General features: G+C 42.4%; 1 protein-coding gene across 2 annotated transcripts in view; it reads right to left on the bottom strand.

Moving 5' to 3' along the window:
* The window catches only part of LOC144791889 (glutamine--fructose-6-phosphate aminotransferase [isomerizing] 1), a 214,894-nt gene that overhangs the window by 41,894 nt on the left and 151,407 nt on the right, over nt 1-21,593 (bottom strand). For both annotated transcript variants that reach the window (XM_078666670.1, XM_078666669.1), the window contains 2 exons: nt 9,611-9,731; nt 9,190-9,347 (listed from right to left, as the gene is read on the bottom strand). In XM_078666670.1, the coding sequence (XP_078522796.1) occupies nt 9,190-9,347; nt 9,611-9,731 (279 nt within the window). The remainder of the gene's footprint in view (nt 1-9,189; nt 9,348-9,610; nt 9,732-21,593) is intronic.

Consider the following 21,593-nt stretch of genomic DNA (forward strand, 5'->3'; position numbering starts at 1 on the left):
GACTGAATGGTCATTGGCTCCCATCTTGTTACCTTCTAGGTGTTACTTCATCTCAGGTTTCTTTTTCCTGAATATTCTTACTTGCTGCTTTGCCGTCGGCCATTTAGTTCCAGTCTCCTTTCCCTTTATTTGCAGGTTAGCTCCATCTCTTTGGCCATTCTTTCAAATTCTCTTGGGGATCCACTTTAAAATACCCATCTTTAATGTCTTGGTCTACGGACTCTCTTCATTCACCCCTGCTCTCTTCAGATTTCTGCCCCCTTACACTTTATCACAAGTTTTTATTTAACAGTTTTATACAGCGCAAAGCACCAAGAGGTATGATAGGGCTTTACAGTGAACCATAGTGGTAAAAAAAAAAACTCAAACAAGATGGTCAATGAAACAATTCAAGAACTGGTACGAAGTACATCATAATGAGGTGAAGGAGAAGAGGGGAGATGGAATGAGGACTAAAGGGAAGTGCAGAATGGGATTAGGAGGAGGATGGAGAAAGAGTGAGACAGGCAACAAGGAGAAGGAGTGGAAAATGAGGGCTAGACTGCAAGAGAAGGGGAGAAAGTGGGAGGTAGAGATAAGAGAATAAGAGAGGGAAGGGAAATAGAACAGAGGGAGCTGAGCAGGTTGAAGGGTGAGAGAGCCAGGAAGGTGAAGTGAAAGTAATTGGGAGGGTAGGAAGGTTGGAAGGGGAAGGAATCAGAGAAGGAAAGAGGGAACAGCAGAGAGGTGAGGCAGGAACCAGTTTTTGTTTAACAGTTTTATATAGCACCAAGAGGTATGACAGGGTTTTACAGTGAACCGTAGTGGTCAAAAACAAAACACAAACTAGATGATCAATGAAACAATTTAAGAACTGGTACCAAGTACATCATAATGAGGTGAAGGAGAAGAGGGGAGAGGGAATGAGGACTAAAGGGAAGTGCAGAATGGGATTAGCAGGAGGATGGGGAAAGAGTGAGACAGACAACAAGGAGAAGGAGTGGGAAGTGAGGGCTAGGCAGCAAGAGAAAGGGAGGTAACTAGAGGGGAAGAAAGTGGGAGGTAGAGAGAAGAGAATAAGAGAGGGAAGGGAAATAGAATAGAGGGAGCTGAGCAGGTTGAAGAGTGAGAGGGCAAGGAAGGTGAAGTGAAAGTAATAGGGAGGGGAGGAAAGTTGGAAGGGGAAGGAAGCAAAGAAGGAAAGAGAGAACAGCAGAGAGGTGATGCAGGAACAAGAGTAGGGGATAGTATGGAGAATGGATCGAAGGGAGAAAAGGAAAGGGTATGAAGATTAAATGAAGCAAAGAGAATGAAGTATGGGGGACCCAACTAGGGAGAGGAAAGTGGGGAGCAAGATCGTAAGCAGCAAGTAGGATATCAAAATGTCAATAAAACTAAATGAGACGGGTACAATCAGAAGATACATGGTTTAGGTGCTTGAGAAGCACAACAGCACGTGTTTAGATCTAGAGAGAAGTACAAAATGGAGGCGAGTGGATAGGAGAGGAAGAGGACGAGACAGGTGGAGAGGGAGAGGTGTGAACTAGAGTACAGGGGATGGGGAAAGAACAAGAGTGGAGGGAGAGAACAAGAGTGGAGGGAGAGAACAAGAGTGGAGGGAGAGAGGTGGAGACATGGAGAAAATTAGAGTTATGGAAAGAACAGAGAAGAGTGAGGGATGAAGTAGAGAAAAGGTGGGATAGGGGCCAAGAGAAATGAGTGAGTGAGAATTGAGAAAGAAGAAGTGAGTTGAAGCAGCGAGAGGTAATGGGGAAGCTGCAGTGAAGGTGAGATAGAGGAGAGGAAGAAGAAAGGAATAGTAAAAGTGAAATGGAAGGAGGAGGAAGAAATTGAAAACAGAAGGAGAGAAAGTGGTAAGCAGGCTCGATTGTCGGAAATCAACAAAACAGTAAGGCAGAGAGACATATATTCTAAATAGATGTTTTTAGATGCTTTCAGAAAGTCATCAACATGGGTATCATTCTTAATTCTGTCAGCAGAGGGTTCCAAAAAGGAGAGGCTGCTCCTGAGAAGGACTGATGCTGCGCATGAGCAGTTTTTAAAAAGTGACTACAGAATGTTTTTTTTGCTTCTCAAAGTTCTGGAATTACCTCTCTTTTTCAGCAGTCTGGATAGGTAGGGCTTTGACATTAACAGCTTTTGCAGGGTAAATCCTTGCCTCAATAGTAAGACAGTTTAGCTCAGTGATGATTGGTGTAATATGAGCCAATGTATTAGTTGATAATACAAGCCTAGTCACGTCGTGCAGGGCAGTTTTAAATGTTACCAGGACTGTTTGACAGATGCATGCAAATACAGTGTTGCCAAAGTACAATCTTGAAAGAAACAAATAAATTGGCAACTGATTTTAGAAGGGATGGTGATATAAATGTTTTCAACTTCTTCAGGACACGCAGGTAGAAATTAGATGCTATAACGATGTGTTGATGTGTGGGATAATGGACAAGGATGAGGCCAGTATGATCAAAAGGGAAGAAACAGTGGGAGACCGTGATGAGAGAAGTAAGGACTGCTCAGACTGCTTACCAGAACTAGGTGAAAACACTTTATGAACTTGGGGCACAACAGGATGATTTTATTTATTTAGAATTTAGGGTTTGGAAGTTTTCAGACACCAGGACTGAATATTGAGAAGACAACGAAGAGTGAGGACGTCTATAACTGAGGAGGTTTTGTGGGCAATTTTGTTGTCATCCACGTATTGAAGGATGATGACCGCTGTATCCTGAAAATGTCGAACACGGGTTCCAAGTAAAGATTGAACCGTGAGTGCCAGGATGGAACCTTGTGGGACACTACAAATAAAAGGAGTAGGCTTAGATGTATTGCCATCAATCTTTCCTACATACGAGCGGTTAGAGAGAAAGGATTCAACCCACTTTAGAATAGATCCTTTGATTCCAAATGTTGATCAAGCAGAGTGGATATTTGTTTATGATCAATGGTATCGAAGGAGGATGTGAGGTAGAGTTATTTCTCTGGGCTCCTTAACCCTTATGTGTTGCTCATGTGCGCTCTCTCTCTCTCACACACACACGCACATTGGGGGCCTATCTCTTTTCCTCTACTTTAGTATCTCTTATCGGAGATCCAATCACCTGACCCTTTCTAGTGCCTAATTTGCATTACCCTGCCCCGCCATACTACTGAAGTTCTTTGGACTACAGCGTTCTGTCTCAACCATGCCGATTTTTCCCATTTCTATAGGTTCAAACCATGCCCTGCTTGCTGGTTGGTCTAATTATTCTGGTTCCACTCTCACTATCCTTCCTTTGATCGAACTCTTCAGATACACTAGGCCTTTTCAATCTTTGTGGACTTTTCAGATCTCCTTTGGTTTCACTAGAAATCATGATCACCAGCTGCACTGCTGGGAATTTTGATAGAAAATAGTTTTTTCCTTGGCTTTTATCTCAACATACCTGATGATCAGTAGAGCTACAGTGTAGAGTGAAAAGGCCAATCAGCCTTTATAAACAAGGCTAACGAATACCAGGATTTAAGAGCTTTGGAGATTCTAATGACGCCTCCTAACAATATTAATGGGAAAGAACCAAAGGATTCAGCATTTTCTGAAAACATACATGCATGGGGCAGTATTCATAGTGCTGTCAATGAATCACCATCTTTCAAGTCGCTTCAATCGGGACCTAATGTTCACATACTCATTCAGGGTTAAGCAAATGATGGAAAAAAACAGCATCCTTAAAAACATGGACTGCTGATGCCCAATGGAACGGTGGCCAATGAGTGATTGCTTCACCTCAGTACCAATGGTGAAACAATGTGAGAGATAGGAATCTGAGCAACCTCAAGGAAAAGACCATGAAGAAATAATTTCACAACTGGAATGGTCTGGAGTGAGCTACAATTGCTTCTGTGACATATATCTGAATACATAGCAATCCAAATGTGCGTTCCCTATGTAGAAGACAGGGCTAAGGATTTACAAATCAGAACAGTGATCTAATGAAATGACGAACACACATTTTCAACAACACATGGACAGAACATCCCACATACATCCAACACAGCTCACACATTTGCTCAACCATTTGCCACCGAAATACACCACACTCAAAAATCAAAGGCAAAACATTAGACAGAGCTCTGTACAAAACGCCAAAATAAACCAAAGACTCAGATAGCCAGCAACACTATGCACAGACTAACTTGAACTGCAGTGCAAATAGCAGGTTATTGGCCTAAGAGAGGAATAAGCCATTGCTAATAGCTCTCTGGCAATCTTTCTGAAAAAGCACATACATAAACAAACATACATACATACTCCTCATTCATAAGTCACTGCCAACCTATCATTACCCTTAAACTATGTGATTCACCGAATAACTCAACTTCTATCTTGCAAATGGTGAAGAACTCCAGGACAGCTGTAGAGCTAGGAGGCCATACCAATAGCATACTCTGCTTCATAAAATTGAAATTAAATGGCGAATTACCTCGCTCCTGCTCTTGGAAGTACTTGGTGTGAAAGATTCCTCACTAACAAAAGAGACTAGAGGTACCCTTATATGAAACAAACACAAAAACAGCCGGTCCCCACACGTTCTGCCAGGAAAGTACCTTGTGGACTAGGAGTGCAAGTAGAGACTCACCCATTGAGCCCAGCACGAGGCGCCCGCCAAAGTAAATAGTGTATTTCATTTAGTTGGGTAAAATGTGCACCTGCAGCCAGGAGCACCCTGCTTTCAATTGCCCGTGCAGATAGGCCTGTATTTCAGTCACAGGTACAGGAAAGAAAGCTTTAGGGGATTAGTGATCGGTGCCAACTTGAAAGTCATCAAGCTCTATGCATATCTGGCTATCAATATTAATTCCAGATAATCTTGGACAAAAACCTGTAGTCTCTTAAAGTGAAACCAATGCTGAAGGTCTCAGCATCAATTGTGCTATCCTCCCTCCACGATCTTGAATTGCTGCATAAAAGTCTGTAGCTGAAAACTAACATGAAATCATTGGTTAATACCAAGAGCAAGTACACAATTTTGATGCCAGATAGAAGGGCAATCCGAACGTCACTTGTTCACTGAATAAGGACAGGTTGCCTACTTATTTGTAGTGCTTTGGAAAGCAAGATTTGCTAATGATGTATGTTAAAGAGGAACATGAGGAGAGAAACACGTTTGGGGATAGGTCTGATGAATTCTTTAATAAAAACAAATAAAATGACAACGTACGAAAAAAATAGGTTGCAAGGCATTTTACTCCCTGCCAAGAGATCTGAAAAACAGCTTATATGATCGTGAAAAGGCAAATTTCAAAGGAGTTTGCTTTGAATACGCTTATATGTAAGCTACTTCAAAGAAAGAAGAACTTCCAGAGGAAGAAGAGAACCTCACGTCCCCTAGGCCAGATGAAAGCATTGCTTCAGATGCATTCTCAGTAAAAGGTTTGATTCAATGTCACCCCTCTGCATGTTCCACTTCTAGAAGTCTGATATGATGGTGGTCAATCAATAATATACACTCTGATACGAATTACAAACAAAGCCAATAGAATACAGAATTCCACTCCACTCAACTCTATGCCAATCCACTATGCACCACTGTTTCCATACAACTTCACTCTACTGATGCCACTCTACGTCATTTTACAACATGGCTAAAAAACATTGGAAATTAGCTCATGTGTAAGCAGAACCTATTGGCTTTGCCAATGCTAGATTTTTAGTTTTGTCTTCAAAAGCACTCCATGAGAACGCATGTGTTTTTCAGCTCTCTCCCTTATATTTCTTCCCCACCATACCTCCAGCTACCCATGTTGCTCTCTCCCTAGTGCGGTTTTTATCCTGCAAATCATTCTTTCCTATGTGCATATTCCTCTGCAAAACCACTGCGCTCCGTTTTGCTCTTGCCATTGTGTGCATCATCAAAACAACCCTGCCCCCATACTCCATGGTGACCTCTTCCAGATGTGCTTCTCCACAGGTGATCCGTGTTGCTCTCCCTTGTGTGTTTCTCCACTACAAATATCCACCACTTGTTGCTCTCTCCCTCCTGTACTTCCCCCCTCAACACCAGTCCCAGTGTTGCTCTCTCATTTGTGTGCTTCTACACCTATAAAAACACCACTACGCTCCATGTTGCTCTCTCCATCTTGCACTATTCCGCCCCTGCAAACAGCACCTCACTCTCAGACCAGCTGCGGAGTGCCCCAGAGCTCATGTCTGACCCCCATCCTCTTATACATCTACTTGGCTCCCCTCACAGCCATCGTCAGAAGCCACTGACTCAAAATAGTATTCTATGCTGACGACACCCAGCTGATCATCTCCCTCACCAACGAACCCACAGCCGCCAGAATCAACTTTCACAACGGAATGAAGGCAGTTGTGGCCTGGATGCAAGACAGCTGCCTCAAGTTCAACTCGGATAAAACCGAAGAACTCATCCCGGGACCCCCCTCAGCCAGGGATGACTCCTGGTGGCCCACCGCACTAGGAACCCCTCCCACCCCGACGAATAACGCACGCAACCTTGGCATCATACTGGACTCCTCGCTCTCAATGAACTGCCAAATCAACGCAGTATCCTCATCCTGTTTCCACACACTCCGCCTGCTTCTTCGAAAGACAGTCAGATGGATCCCAACAGAATCCAGAAATACGTCACACACGCACTCATCACCAGTAAACTAGACTACGGCAAGGTACTCTACGCCGGCGTCACCCAAAAAGAGCTCAGGGAACTACAGAACGTCAAAAACGCTGCAGCCAGACTAGTCCTCGACATCCCCCGCCGCAACCACATGACAACACCTCCGACAACTCCACTGACTCTCTATCAACATGAGAATCACCTTCAAACTCTTCACACATGCCTACGAAGGCCTCCACGACGCAGGACCAGAATATCTGAGCCACTGCCTCGCTTCCACAAGCTCCGCCTGCTTTGACAGACATTCATTTGGATTGAATGATTGACTGATTGTTGCTTTCTGCCTCGTGTGCTTCTTCCTGTCCCCTGCTCTGTGTTGCTTTCTTCCTCATATGCTTCTCCCTCCCTGCCAAAGGCTCCTTCCCCGATGCTGCTCAATCTCTTGTGCTGCTTTCTCCAGAAAAGAACCCACTCTACAGGTCCATTTCTCCCACATGCTTCCCCCTATAAACTCCATCATCCCCAGTCTGATGCTGTCCTTAAAACACCCCCACTTCCTTTTCTTCTCTCCCTCATGTGCTACTCGGGTCCCATGCTCCTTTTTGCTCTCTTCCTCATGTGTTTCCCCCTAGGAACTACCCCATGAAATTTGTTGCTCTCTCCAGCATGTGCTTATCCATACCATACAAACACCCCCATCATTTACTTTCTCTCACACAATCCACATCCCACTCCCACAAATCATCAGCAAAACCAGCAGGTCACAAAGATGAGACCTAATGCCTATGCAAATACTTGTTCATCTGCAAATACAGGTCAAACACAGGAACTTCTTCCACTGGAGTCTCTGCTGATACAACCAAACAATGATAGAAACAACCTGACTCTTTGAGATATTCTTGAATATATTCTGGAAATAGAAATAGTCTCAAGCAGATCACAGAAAATCTACTCAGCAGTGTTTCGAGGATAGATGCCCAAAAACATGGCTCTACAGTCAGCGTAAAATTTGCAAATGTCCCACTTGTTAGAGTGAAAGGTATACGACCAGAAAGTGGGTTGCCTGGAAACATATAATCAGTTTGAGGGTTTAGAGAAACAATGGTGAGTTTTAGTGACCTGAAGTTCGGGACTGAAGGAAAGCACAGAAATAAGTGTCTAAAAGTGCAAGATCATGGCACTTTCTCTCAGTGTTGAATGAAATGATTCACCTTCAAAACTGGAAACAGTCCTTTTATAGAAATATCATATTTTAAAGGAAGACCAGATAATACTGGAGACTAAAGTAAAGGATCTGGCTTTGTAATAAGCATGGAAATTGCTAAAATAGTTACCCTAGACTATCCATTTGAGTCGATGTTCACAAATTATGATTGTTTCCATTGGGTTTGTGACCATAGCTGAATTCTCTGCATCCATAATGCAGCCATAAAAACTTTGATCATGACCTACTTGCTAAAAAACTAACAATTGGCACCCAGGCATAGAAACAAACAAAGTGTGCTCAGCAAACAGTATCAGGCGGTAATTATGCTGTAGTGATGATGGTGCTACCAGGTGAGGAGGGGTCGGGTGCAAATTCCACCCCAATAATCCCTTCAAAGAAGAGAGTAGGAAATCAATACAAATCCTCTCTGAGCACACAAAGTAATAGATAGTCAATAACAGTTTCAGAGTCTCAAATATTCTAGTCCACGTTTAATCTTTAGACATCCGTTTAGGGACATAATTCAATCCATATTCGATTTTCATCATTACAGCTTCATCTGCAGTATGACTTTAGTTCATCAGCAGTGCAGCTTGATATTGTTTATTAGTAAACAATGTAGTTTCCTACAGCCAACACGTGTTTCGTTGTGTGTAATCTCACACCTTGACTTCTTTAGGGCTGAGACCAAAAACAGTAATGTTGTAATCCAAAGTTATCCTTCTATGGCATCCAATAAGGTGTGTATCAACAAGAAATACAATTCTGCACTTCACGGATTACTCTCCAGACACACCACACTGCATTTGATCTCCACTCACTTTCCTTGCGAGTATTAATTTGGACCGACATTACGAGTGGAGACTCCGTGGGTCCATTACTGTGAGGTTTCAGAATTTTATTTCTGTTGATATGGACTTTATTGGATGCCATAGAAGGATAACTTTGGATTACAACATTGTAGGAAACTACATGGTTTACTAATTGACAATATCAAGCTGCACGGTTGATTAACTAAAGCTAAACTGCAGATAAAGCTGTAGTGATGAAAATCAAATATGGATTGAATTATGTCCCTGAACAGATATCTAAAAATTAAAAGTGGACCAGAATACTTGAGACTCTGAAACTGTTATTGACTATCTATTACTTTGTGTGCTCGGAGAGGATTTGTATTGATGATCTACTTGCTGCCAGATCCTCATTAATCACAGCCACAAAGCCAACTGGTATCTGTTACATTGCTCTGCCAAACTATGCAACATTCAACACCACTGCTGCTGTATTCCCCCATGAGAACATCTGATCATTTGTTAAGGCACCTCATATGCATTTGGGCAGAACCCCACACTTTGAAACACCTACCTTTGTGCTAGCAACTCCAATCTCTGGTCCAGCATTGATATGTACACCGCAGTCGGTCTCTCTGGATATGGAGCTGCCAACAGTATTGGTTATCCCAACAGTTAAGGCTCCCCTTTCTTTGCAGTATCGCAGGGCTAGCAGAGTGTCCGCTGTCTCACCTGAAAAGAATCCCATTAACAATAAGTCACAGGCGCAAGAGCAGAGGCTCCATCTAGCAGTACCCACAGCTACCAACATTAAGCAAAGTGGTGAAGGAAAACGGACACAGAACTTCCATCCACAGAATTTTCAATCATATGTATTTCATATTCAGTGTGCCATTTTAAAAGTAACATCATTAAACACCTTTAGACAAAGCTCTAACCCAGGAGCTCCAGCTTACAAGCATTTTTGTAAAAACTATATGCAATCTGCCACGAACCTGACTGGCTTATGTAAAAGCAGACGTCATCTCGGAAAACAGGGGTGTTTCTGTCCAGGAAGTCACTAGCCAGCTCAACCATAACAGGTAGCTCAGTCAGCTCCTCCAGAACTTGACGGGTCTAGTATAACAAAAAGAAAGTGGGTTATAGAGTATTAATTAAACTTGGCACTGAGATGAAAAAAGGAGCAAATGAGCAGCATGTTTGTAACATAATAATGCTTGTGGGACAGTGCATTATATACATTTTACTCACCAAAAGGGAGAGTAAATGTTCTATGAATAGGAATTTTACGCAATGTTACACAGACTACTGTGGCAACGTAAATATAAATGTAATTAATGTGGATGAAAAAAATATATGGGATAACAGGAATACTGCAGAGCTGTACAGGACAAAGCCTTTCAATATTACTTTATGCATGTGGAGGTATACATTGGGGAAGGTTATACACCTGTAACACCATGAAGATTATCTCAATGCATTTCATAAACACTGAATATCTCTGCCCATGTGCGGGATCCCAAAATAAGTTTAGTAGGGAGAAATAGATTTTTTAAATAAAAAGAAGTAAAAAGATACAAATGTATTAGCAATATTTAGTTTTACCTTTAAGGGTTGGCACATATGATAAAAGTACATACCATGAATCTTAATGGAACTAATTTATAGTCAGTAGACACCATGAAGATGTAACATGATCTTGCCCAGGAGGACATATAGTGGCATCATAGCATTGGTCAATCGGGGAGAAGAGAGATGGGGAATTGTTGTATGGCGTTTTAGGACCCTAGTGTAATTGTCCCGATTCATGTCCTTATATAGGTATAAATCACCATATCCTTATATAGGCATAGACATCATAACCATATTTAGACATAGGTCGTGCTGTCCAAATATGGCAGGGCTACTTCCACTAGTTCCGAAAATCTACAACGACTTCCTGGAAAACACGGCTTCAGCAGCTAGGGAGTTCCCCTTGCTTGATTTATCCAAGAACTCCTGGAGTTTTCAAAGAACTGAGACTCTTTGATGACGTTATTATGTCCATCTTTACGTCAATCTCGACACCTTCAAGGTATAAATATGCTCACAATTGCCCAAGCAAACCCACTGTGGTTTGGAGCAGTTAGACGATCTACTTGCCCGACGCATCCTGCTATAGCAAGTGCCGAAGGAAGCCGACCCTCCAGCAGGCACACTGAGAGAGACGCGGTCTTTTCTCTGGCCGAGAAATCCAACTCCAGTGTTTACAACCTACCCTTGCGGGTTGTTGGGAAATCGAGTCCTGAGACTGACCTCCTTCATTCTAAAACCAAGGTACGGGGCTGATTAGACCCTAAGAGAGATCTTGGTTAGATTCTTGGCAAAAGAATACTTAACTGATGCTACACCACACTTACTTCTTCCCTCGTACTAGGCTTAGGTTAGGTACATCGGGGTAGGCGTATTTTAGAAGCACCAGTTGAGTACTTTTTAGCCTTTGTTATTTATGTATGTATTTATCTATGGTCTAGGAACCATACAATGCTTTTACAGTATTATTTTATCCTACTCTTCTTACTGTACGCATTATACTTTACAACAAGCCTTACGATTGTAGCAGTTCATTTCTTCTGCATGAGAAAGAAGACTGTTTAATAAATACCTTTTATTGAAAACGCCTGTCTCTCTATTTCTCTGCACCTCTGGTGAAACGAAGCATGCACGAATGACTGTGTAAAACATCTATCTATTGTTTCCACGACTCTGAAGATCAGTTTTACCTTGGGGAAACAAAGTTGTCATGTTTATGCGGTTGTCAGAAACGAAATCCCTTCTTGTGAGTTTCTAGTGACCTCTGAGCTATCTGGCACTCACAATTAAGTCCAATATATTCGATAGCGACCTAGTAGACCCAAGTCCTACGTCACATCTACAGGATATATTATTCCAATGCTCAGAGCCTATTGGGAATATAGGAACTACACCACAGAATACCCTCTGTAAATACGCTATTTGAGGAGAAAGGCTGGCAGCAGCTCACACTGATTTTCAGAGCGAGCGGCGCGGTTCTGGTGTGAACAGACCAAGGGTATAGGACCTGAAAGGGAACACTTGGGGGTCAGGAACTCACTGAAGATGGGTCCAAGAGTTGTTGGGGTGTCTTTCGTGTCCCTGAGACTCAGCCAGCTGATTAGCCCTTGGATTCCCTCTGAGGTCCTCAGTTCAAGATTGGGTTACAGGTCCGGTTCTTCATCCCCAGGCAAGAGGGCAGAAGGTCAGCACAGCAGGGCAGTAGTTCCTTTAGAATAGCCCATCAGAGTGGTAGTACTTGTAGAAGCACAGCAGACCTTCTTCCTGGCAGAGTATCCACGGGTCCAGAAGAGTACTAAAGTGGTGGTATCGGAGTTCCTTCTATTAAACACTGTTGTGCCTTTGAAGTGGGGAGAATCTTTTAGAAACATACCAGATGTCCTGCCATCCAGGTTCTGGCTCCAGACTACCTACAGGAGGTATGCACCACTTTGTGTGGAGACAGGACACAGCCTGTTCAGGTGCAAGTGAGACTAGGCCCACCTCCCTTCTCCCATCCTGCCACTGATGGCCCATCCTGCTCCACCTAAGCCCCCATTGTGTGTGGCTATTTAGAAGGAATACATACAGTTCAACCAACAACTACACCTAGTCATGTGACCTGAGATGGGCTGCAGGCAACAAAAGGTTAAGGCAAGAAAATGCCAACTTTCCAAAAGTGGCATAATCAGAATAGTAATTTAAAATCAGACTTCACTAGGAGTTAGAATTTTAAATTAGGTTTCCAGAAACACCAAAAATGAACCAGTAATCTCCTCCCATTTGGAAATTACACTTACAAAATTTCATAAGGCCACTTCCATGTTATCCTATGGGAGAGATAGGCCTTGTAGTAGTGCAAAACAAATTTAAGAGTTTTTTACTACCAGGACATGGAAACCCTAAAAGTACATGCCCAACTTTCAAATACACTGCACCCTGCCCTTGGGGCTGTTCAGTGCCTACCTTAGGGGTCACTTACATATATTAACAAGCATTTGCAATGCAACAAGTCTCGCATGTGTGCGAGTTTAAGCTATTGGCATTGTAAATTACAAAGCCTTTTATTTAGGTTTTAGAAACAAAAATAAAAGGCATTGTTATTAACAATGTCAATAGCTCAAACTTGCGTAAATGCGAGGCCTATTGCATTGCAAATGCTGGTTGGATTAGTGAATAGAAATGCTCCCTTTCGGCCCAAGCGGCAAATTACTAAAAATAATATAAAAAATAGTGCTTACTGACTTATGAAGCAGACCGTGTAACGCCAAAAGTAAAAGATCCAGTCCTCATGAGAGGTAACAAATGGCAACAGGGTGGTAACAAGGAGGAACTAACAAGCCTCATTATCAATCGGAAGCCAGCATTTACCAAAGACAATGACACCAGCCAATCAAAAATATGAGAGGAGAAGAGGCGAGGCTTCCACAGCATATTTGACTGCTGTATGCCTTGCAGAGCGAGCAGTGCATGCGCGCTGCCGCTAGGCTCGACCTAAAAACTAGAAAGTACTACTAGAATGAAGAATATATTTCATTGAGCATAGTCATGCAGGTCATCTTGGTATGTTAGGAACTAAATCAAAAACTAGAGTGTACTGCTACTGTAATGATAGGTCCGTCCATAATTGTTAGTTGTGTAGGGGGGAGTGATAAGTCTGTTAAGTCATGTATTGCAAGTCCCAAACAGGTGTTTTTGCAGAAGGGCCCAGGCACCAATTAGGGTAAGATATAGCTGGCCTTTTTTCGATTTGGCTAAGGAAGGAAATATGCACGTTTGTTATGGTTGATTACTTTTCCAAATGGCAAAAGTTTAAAAGGAGGCAAAAGACACCACAGATTCTGCCACTTACTTTCTACGACATCCTTTGCCTTAAAGTATAACATAGTGTTTAGTGACTGATAAAGCTCCACAATTTGTAAGTAGTAAGGTGTAGAAATAAGGAAATAAGTGTGGTATATTTTACAAAAAAATTAGCTGTATACAATTCTGAAGCTAACGTACAAGCTGAATGGTTTAAGAGAGTCGTTGATGAGGTAGTTCAGCTTGCAGTAAAATGATGTTTGTTTAGAAGAGGGCTCTGTAAACTAGCCTTCTTTCAAATAGAACATCTCTTAATATTGTTCTTCACTACATTCTATTTTAACTTTTGAGAGGCCACAAACTCCACACATGGCTGATCCTGTGGTGGATAAGAATAAGTGTATTGTTTATAACAAATAGCTTGTCACAAAGTTGAAATAGGCAATACTTATAATATATGTGAAAAGAAAAAACAAGGTGACTTTCAGATGTATTAGGGAGGACTAGTGGGTTAGAGTGAAGTTACTGAAATCAGGGGAAAATAGTGCCATTTGGTCGGATCTTGTGGAATTTACTGATGCACTGAATGGTGCTGGGGGAATAAAGATTAGCACTGTGTGCAATATCGGAAGAATTACAATTTGTGAAGATATTTGAGAATGGATGTGTATTTTAAGGTGCTCAACACTCCTTAAAGGTTTCACCTGTAACTGTGGGTCCTGTCACGCTGCCCACTCAGAGGCAATGGGACGCATTTCGGTTTACTGCCACTTTTAACCTTCTCACTGGACAAGCAACTTGTATTCTTTCAGCTTTATTGGCTGTAAAAGGGTGCCAAATGGTGGCTGAGAGGGGGGAACTGATGAAAAACAGGGGTCTGACACAATAAATCTTCAAGACAATGGTGGCATGGTCACCCTGGAGAATGTAGACACCAGCCAGTGAATAGCCCTGAACGTTTGAACGAAAGCCATGGGGGGGAATGTGCTTAAAACATGGCTTTGGAGATTTAGTTCATTCATTAAACTTTAAGTGCTCTCGTATGGCTAGATTAGAACTTGCACATGATTAAACAGTTTCTTTAAAATGTAGACGCAATACTACAGCACACTGGTATTTTCTGCAAAGAATATACCCTTTACCCCACCAATTGCATGGTGGTGAATATACCATGAGACTGTGAACTGACCCCCAACCCTCCACGACCACGGGTAATATGCAGCCCATTTGTTAACCATACACTTACTGGTAGTGTTTACATCGATTCTAAATACTCTCAATCTAGTCAAAAGGTTGCAGAGGCATATATTCAAAAGGTGACTGCACAAGAGCATACAGTTTGGCCAATTGGGAAAGATATATTAAAACTCTTGCTACATGTTCAAGTTCACAACTATCCCACAACTGTTAATGACCGTGATTTATGGTATGGCTAATTTGAGCATAGTTGCACTGTCCAACTTTCTAACACAGATGTTGTTCAAAGAATATTTGGGTAAAGCTGAGATTAGATACTGAGAATAAAAATTATTTCACTCAATTTGGATAAAAGAGTTGCTCATTCTTTAAATTTGCCATCTGATAGTTGCAATAGCGAGCACTGAATACTTACAGCAAACGTGCAAAGAGTCTTATGAAATGATGAAGAAAAGTAAGCCACCCTTCGTTAAAAAGATGCAACAAGGAGCACACCGGATCTTACTGACGTAAGTTATTCCTCGACGTGCCTTCGACCACGTCTGTGGGGAAGGGCGAGGTTTCCACAGAGAAGGGAGAAACAGAACAGATGATCTAGAGAACATGAGGTTCGGAGGAACGACAGTTATACAACTTCCGCACGAGAAGACTGCGGCGTAGTTCAAGAATTTGGGTAAGATTTAGATTCTCAGGGTTGGTTTGTTGATCGGGGCCTTCAGTTTTCAGTACGGGGGAGAAACTTAATGAATGCATGTTTACGAGAGGACTGCCACCAAGTCTGCTGTATGTTGTTTCTCTGAAGTCTAACGTGTAAATGCGTACATGCATAGGGCAAGTCCGTCCATATTTGCGAATGTCACTCTACTGTGCAGTATAAAATACGGTGCCCACCTACCCGTACTTACATAGTCCTGAATTTAGCCATATGTCTGTCGTTATTTGCTCATCTTTTAACGTAAGTCATATTGTCCGTAATTTAGTACTTCTGGGTCGCATTACAACCAATCAAACGGCTGCAGTATCTAGCAGTTTGATGTCTAGGAGCGGACACTATAGGCTAATGTGTAGGATTGGGGCACACCCCAGCCAATCCTAGTGGCCATAAAGAATTCCTTAACGCTGATTAGTCTGCCCGTGGCTTTGCTTGAGCCTTGTTTACGGTCGGCGGTTTAGTGAGCTCTGAGCTGCGTTTCGCTGAAGCTCCACCTGAGTGGCTAGGTTACGTGGGTGGTGACAACTTGTATCGGGTATGCAAGACTAGACTGCTGCCCTTTTACTATTTATGTAGGAGTGAGGGAGGTGGAGTAGCGACGGAGCTAATGAGTGTTGCTTCTTGTTACGGTCTTTTCCACTGCTTTAGGTTTTTAGCTTTCTAAAGTCAACAAGACGCGCTCTGTGACGGGAGGCGGAGCAGGATGTGAGCCTGCGAGTGGTGTGCATGGCAACGGAAAGCCTGGAAGTGGTGCGCGCGGCCACTGCGCGTGTGCAAGCGCACGTGCACGCTTGCGCTAGGCCGTGTGGCATCACTTTTAAAACCCCTACTAAATGTCTCACAGCGCATGTGCTGGCTCAGGTGATACCTAAAAAGGAAGACTGAAAAGCATTGGCTTCATATAGACAGATAGACCACCTTTCCATCTCCCTACATGCCCATACATTTCAATGATGCCTTCCCCCAAGTGCTCCAACAGGGACCCTTCGAGGCATGGCGGGTGGGGGTTGTGTCACGATTTCCCAACTATTTCATAAAGGAGAGATTCTCACCTTTGAAGAATGCATGAAACAATTCACACTAACTGCCAAGGAGGAATTCCACTATTTGCCACTTAAACATTGGGTACAGCAGCTCCAGGTGCGGCTGGCCGCCACCAGCGACCTGCTCCCCATAGAGAAGTTTGCCCAATCTGGATCCTCCTCCAAGGGATGCATTTCCTTTCTGTATGCTCTCATACAAGCTCTGAGCCCCAGGACGACCCAGCGATGTAAACGCTTTTTGGATGCAATTTTAGATACTCCTCTAGCAGACAAACATTGGGAGCATTTAAGTAAAGACATAGTGAAATGTAACCGCTCAATGTATCTAAGGGAGGCGCACTACAAAATCATATATGACTGGTACTTGTATTCCCAGAAACTTCACAATATCTTCGCCAACACTTCAGATAGGTGCTGGATGGGGTGTGGACTATTTGGCAACTTTTGTCATATCTGGTGGGGCTGCCCATCCATACAGCCCTTTTGGAAAGAGATCCTGTCCCAAATTAAACTCATGTTAGGCTACCCAATTCCACATTCCCTGGAACACACCCTGCTGGGGGTGAGAAATACAACCCTGAAACGCCAGATGCAGAGTGATAGGTCAGTCATGTGGCTTTGCCTGGGGGCTGCTGCATGGAAGAAACAGGAGGCACCGTCTTTAACCCAATGGCATGCGCAGCTATGGAGGGTGTTGGCTCTGGAGTGCATTGCCGACATAGTGGACAACACCAGAAAAGGACTTGAATATATATGGTCCCTGCTGGTGGGCTACTTATCGGAAGCGCTCCCACTGACAGTGTGCGCCCCATGGCTAAGGGTGCTTAATCGGTTTCATATTTAATGCCACAGCAGCACAGATGGCAGCTTGCAGCTAGGAGGAAGCCACATCTTGGGCCCAACGCGCCCATCCCTCATGACCACTTCACTATTATTTGCACCATGACATCAGGTTCTTTTTCTGGCTTCCACTAATCCGTGAGGAGGAGCAGCGGCGAACAGTCACCATATCAGAGGTACTGTTCACAATTACGCGAAGACCTGACCACAGATACCGGATTTTGCCCGGAGCACGCCGATTGACTTTTGGAGCTCAAAGTCCCCGCAAGTTACCACATTGACTATACACAGGGGCCCAGGATTAACAGATACCTGGTCCGTTTCTAGTCACATCCCCAGCTAACCGGCGGGACGCGATTTTCTATTTGAACCGGACCTGAGTGGCTCATTTTGCTCAGGAAAACTCTGCGACCTACTGTGACCTTTTTACTACATCGGCTTCCATAGAGCATCTTTCTCTAGGACCACCGCATTAACCGGATTGTTACATATATGCCCTGACGAAATTCCCTAGGCACAATTGGGGATGAAACGCGTTGGCTGTGCCGTTTTTATGTGAATGAAAATAAAGAATATATTCAAGGAAACAGAAGATCTGCATATTTAATGGACTTCTTGCATTACTAATTTCATTGAGTGCGCCTCTCTGCTTCTTTTTTCTTTTTTTGTATTATTTTTTTTTTTAGATATGTTAAGTTTCCTTTCTAGGTTCCTCTTCTTAGATGGTGGATTGACAGAAGGTCGTCGAATACTAAATGCAACATGATATGATTGTAACTATCAATAAGTTTTTCATGCCACAGAACTCGTGAACAAGCTGTATCCTACATGTGATTTCTGTAACTCTTGGCCTATCTTGACAACTGTTGAATGTGTTTTACATTTTTGTATCAATCTAAAAACTTAAACAGAAATTGAAATAAAAGTTTTGGAACACACTGAAGATTTCCCTGATGGGGAAATAGTGCTCAACAAAATGGTGGCGGTGCCCCACTTCCTATACGCGCTACAAGCCACCACATATGAAATCCCCCAAGGAATCTTTGGAGAAATAGATCAGCTCCTGGTTGAGGTACTATGGGATGGGAGAAGATGCAGGGTTGGACTCTCCACACCCAAGTTACAATGGGACGATGGAGGTCCCGGATCTTGAATTGTATTATTTTGCGATTTAATCTTCTGAATGTTATCTTGTTTTGATTCGGAATGTGAAACGCCACATGCTGAATTTTGAGACTCTTTCTTCTGCTGGGTGTACTTACATGGCACAGGTGTCTATCTTTGCTCCCAGAACGATCAAAGAGTTTGTTGGAGCAAGAAATACATTTTTCACAATCACAGGGAGTCCCAGCTTTGAAAGAAGGGATGTTTTCTGAAGTTCTTCTGTGGTTTGTAATTGAGATAAAAGCAAGCTGCTACCAGGACCTTGCATCTGGAAATACTTTGTCAGGCCAAATGGTAGAATTTAATTCAACCCTTGAAATGGTATTTCACCTCATTTACTCTGAAATGCAGGAGTTGTCTGTGAGATTCATCAATGTGTATTCTGAAGTACATCTCTTAGGTCCATAGCTGCCAGGTCGATCCGCCAAGTGAGGGGAAGAAAGCCTTTCAAAGTGACCATTTTGAAGATTTCTTTCTTTAGATATTTGTTTAGCTATCCCGAGTCCAATATAAGGCAACGTTCTGCCGTTCTTTTTAATACCATATAAAATCTGGAGGAAAAAAAAACCTTTGACCTTTGGTGTTGATGTACATAATGTATTATCCGTTTTCAGAATTTTTTTTTTAACTTCATTCTTCAATTCTTTGATGTGCTTTTGAATCTTCCTCATTGGTAGGTGAATCAAAGGAATTTTGAGAAATTCCCAAGTATGACCTTTGCTTTGCTCACAATATCTCAGACCCATGAGTCCATAGTGATTTCCTTCCAGGCCTGATGAAAACACGGAATCCTCCCCCTTACTGGCATGAACAATTGGAAAGGTTTTCTTGTTCTCAAGCCATGTTTTTTCGCTGGCATCTTGGCGCACCTACCTATATTCTTTTGATATGGTCTGTGGATAAATTTCTTTGTCTTCCATTGTGAGAACCAATTCCTAGAAAGATCCACAATTCCTTGAGGGACGAAAACAGTCAAAATTATATTTTTTCATGTACTGTCTCTTGCAGGCAAAGAATTGTCTGTTCTGTAACATCCTCAGATATATTTGTCCACCTTCATTGAATTGTAAGACATCATCTACTCCCCTCCACCCCCAAATTATTGGTCAGTGAAAATTGTATCAATTACGCAGGCTTGAAACGCTGGCCTGAAAGATATGCTTTTCAGCCTTCCATATTGGCACTTTACTGTGGCACTACTCACCTGTTTAAACCCTATCATGGACAAATCCATAGTCACATCAACTCAAAGCTAAAGTCATTTCGCCTTCCCCTCAAAATTTACTTTGCTTGTACTTCAAGGAACAATGTTGTGACATATTTGTTGGTTGTACCTAGAGTATTGCCATAGCATTAGCAACTTTAATAGAGTCTGCAGCAAGTACATGGTCTCTTCTACCTATAAAGTAAGATTTTTCCCTTTAATGTCAGGTGATACTGTGGAAGGAGTCGTGGGATTCTTTGCTCTCCTCTGGACAGCAGCAGCAATTACTGAATGAGTTTTAACCTGGTTTATGAAACAGGTCAGTGAATCTTCAAGAGCTTTATATTTTCCTCCCACTTATGGGTTACTAGCAGAGATGGTAACTGGATTTTCCATTCATTATACCTTCCTTCCAACTATGGACCTTCTTGTTTTTTCTTTAAAATCAAAAAGGAAAATTGGATTTCTCCAAGGCTGCAAATGGAAGGCTGCATTTTTCAGACACTTTTTCTATTAAAGTGTGAAATCAAGAAGCGTTGGTCCTAATCCCATTGACTATCCATTTCCTTTGCCTCAGAATGTGCTGGCGAGAAATCTGTTAATTTATAAGGAGAAATATAAAAATTCTTAATAGTCGTAGACGGCAGATTGAAAACCTATGATTTTATTGATGCTCTCTTTTGAATTTGTACCAACAGTCTTCACTATACTCATAAGTGAAGGTGCTGTAGACACAGTAATCCGAGCAGTCAGGACAGACTAGTCAATGCTATTGTTGACAATCCTGGTTATGGCCACATCCTTAATTTCTTGTGAGGAATGCCCGAACCAGAAGAGTCTGGTTTGGTCTTTCAGACATGTTTGAGAACATGCAGGCACATCCATCTTATGAGAGCAAGGATGGTCATCTTTTTCTCTGCCACATTACTGCTTATCCTTGAGTCATCCTCCCTATGCGGGTGACCAGAAGTCAAAGCCTTCAGATAAAGTTGAGAAGGTGTAAGTTTTGCAGACCATGTCTTCCTTTAAGACTTTTTAATGAGGTGTTTGGAATTCCAAAGGCTCTTTTCTTTTCACCTGGAGTCAATGGTGGATCATTTTCCTTAGTCCTTGGGAAGAATCAAAGCTAAACCCCTGTATCTGTCCCTCAGTCTTTTTTGGCATGTTATTTAAAATTTTCCAATGCCTCAAATCATGGTCCAAGTGCACAGAGGTAATACAGACAGTGTCGGTATTTCCTATAATTATTACATTTTCTAAATTTCAAATATCTTTGACATAAAGAGATCTTCAAAGACAACATTTCAGCAGTCAAAAGAAGCCACAAAAATAGGAATATGCTTTCGGAAGTGAAAATTCTAAAAGCGGATGATGACTGGAACAGTGCCCCTGCTAGTCGTCTTTATTACAATGTCTGAAGAATAATCTGGCAGTTGGAGTCTCTGAAGGGAGTAGAGCTAAATGTAGACCTCTCAGGTGGGCAATTCTTTGAGATATAAAATAAGGCTGATAGGTTACTATTAACCTATAGGGTTTTCAATAGTAACCTATAGGGTTTTCAATATTATTATATCTGCTGATGCACTGTTTTATAAAACTGCGTACTGAGGATTCCCAACACGGGCACAGCTAGCTGCCACTGGAGCAGCAGGGGCAGTAGCACCAGGCCCACTGAACCCGGACTATGGTTGCTTTTCACAGCTCAAACAGCAACCAGGGTGCATTTCTCCTGACATCAGGGCCCATGACACATTGGCTTCGCCACTCGTTCTCAGCATGAACACAGAGAAGTATTCAAGCATGTAAATCAATGTGAAGAACATTTTATTAAACGTTGACAGTGACTGGAGCAGTGCAGAGCTATTTCTTTCTGAAAAGTAGGTGGAGAACCGGACTCATTTATTTGTGAGTGCAAATTGAATCAAACAGCAGACATATTTCACTCCCAGGTCATGAGCCTATCT

Source organism: Lissotriton helveticus, chromosome 11, assembly GCF_964261635.1.
Source record: "Lissotriton helveticus chromosome 11, aLisHel1.1, whole genome shotgun sequence".
In the NCBI taxonomy this organism is placed as follows: domain Eukaryota; kingdom Metazoa; phylum Chordata; class Amphibia; order Caudata; family Salamandridae; genus Lissotriton; species Lissotriton helveticus.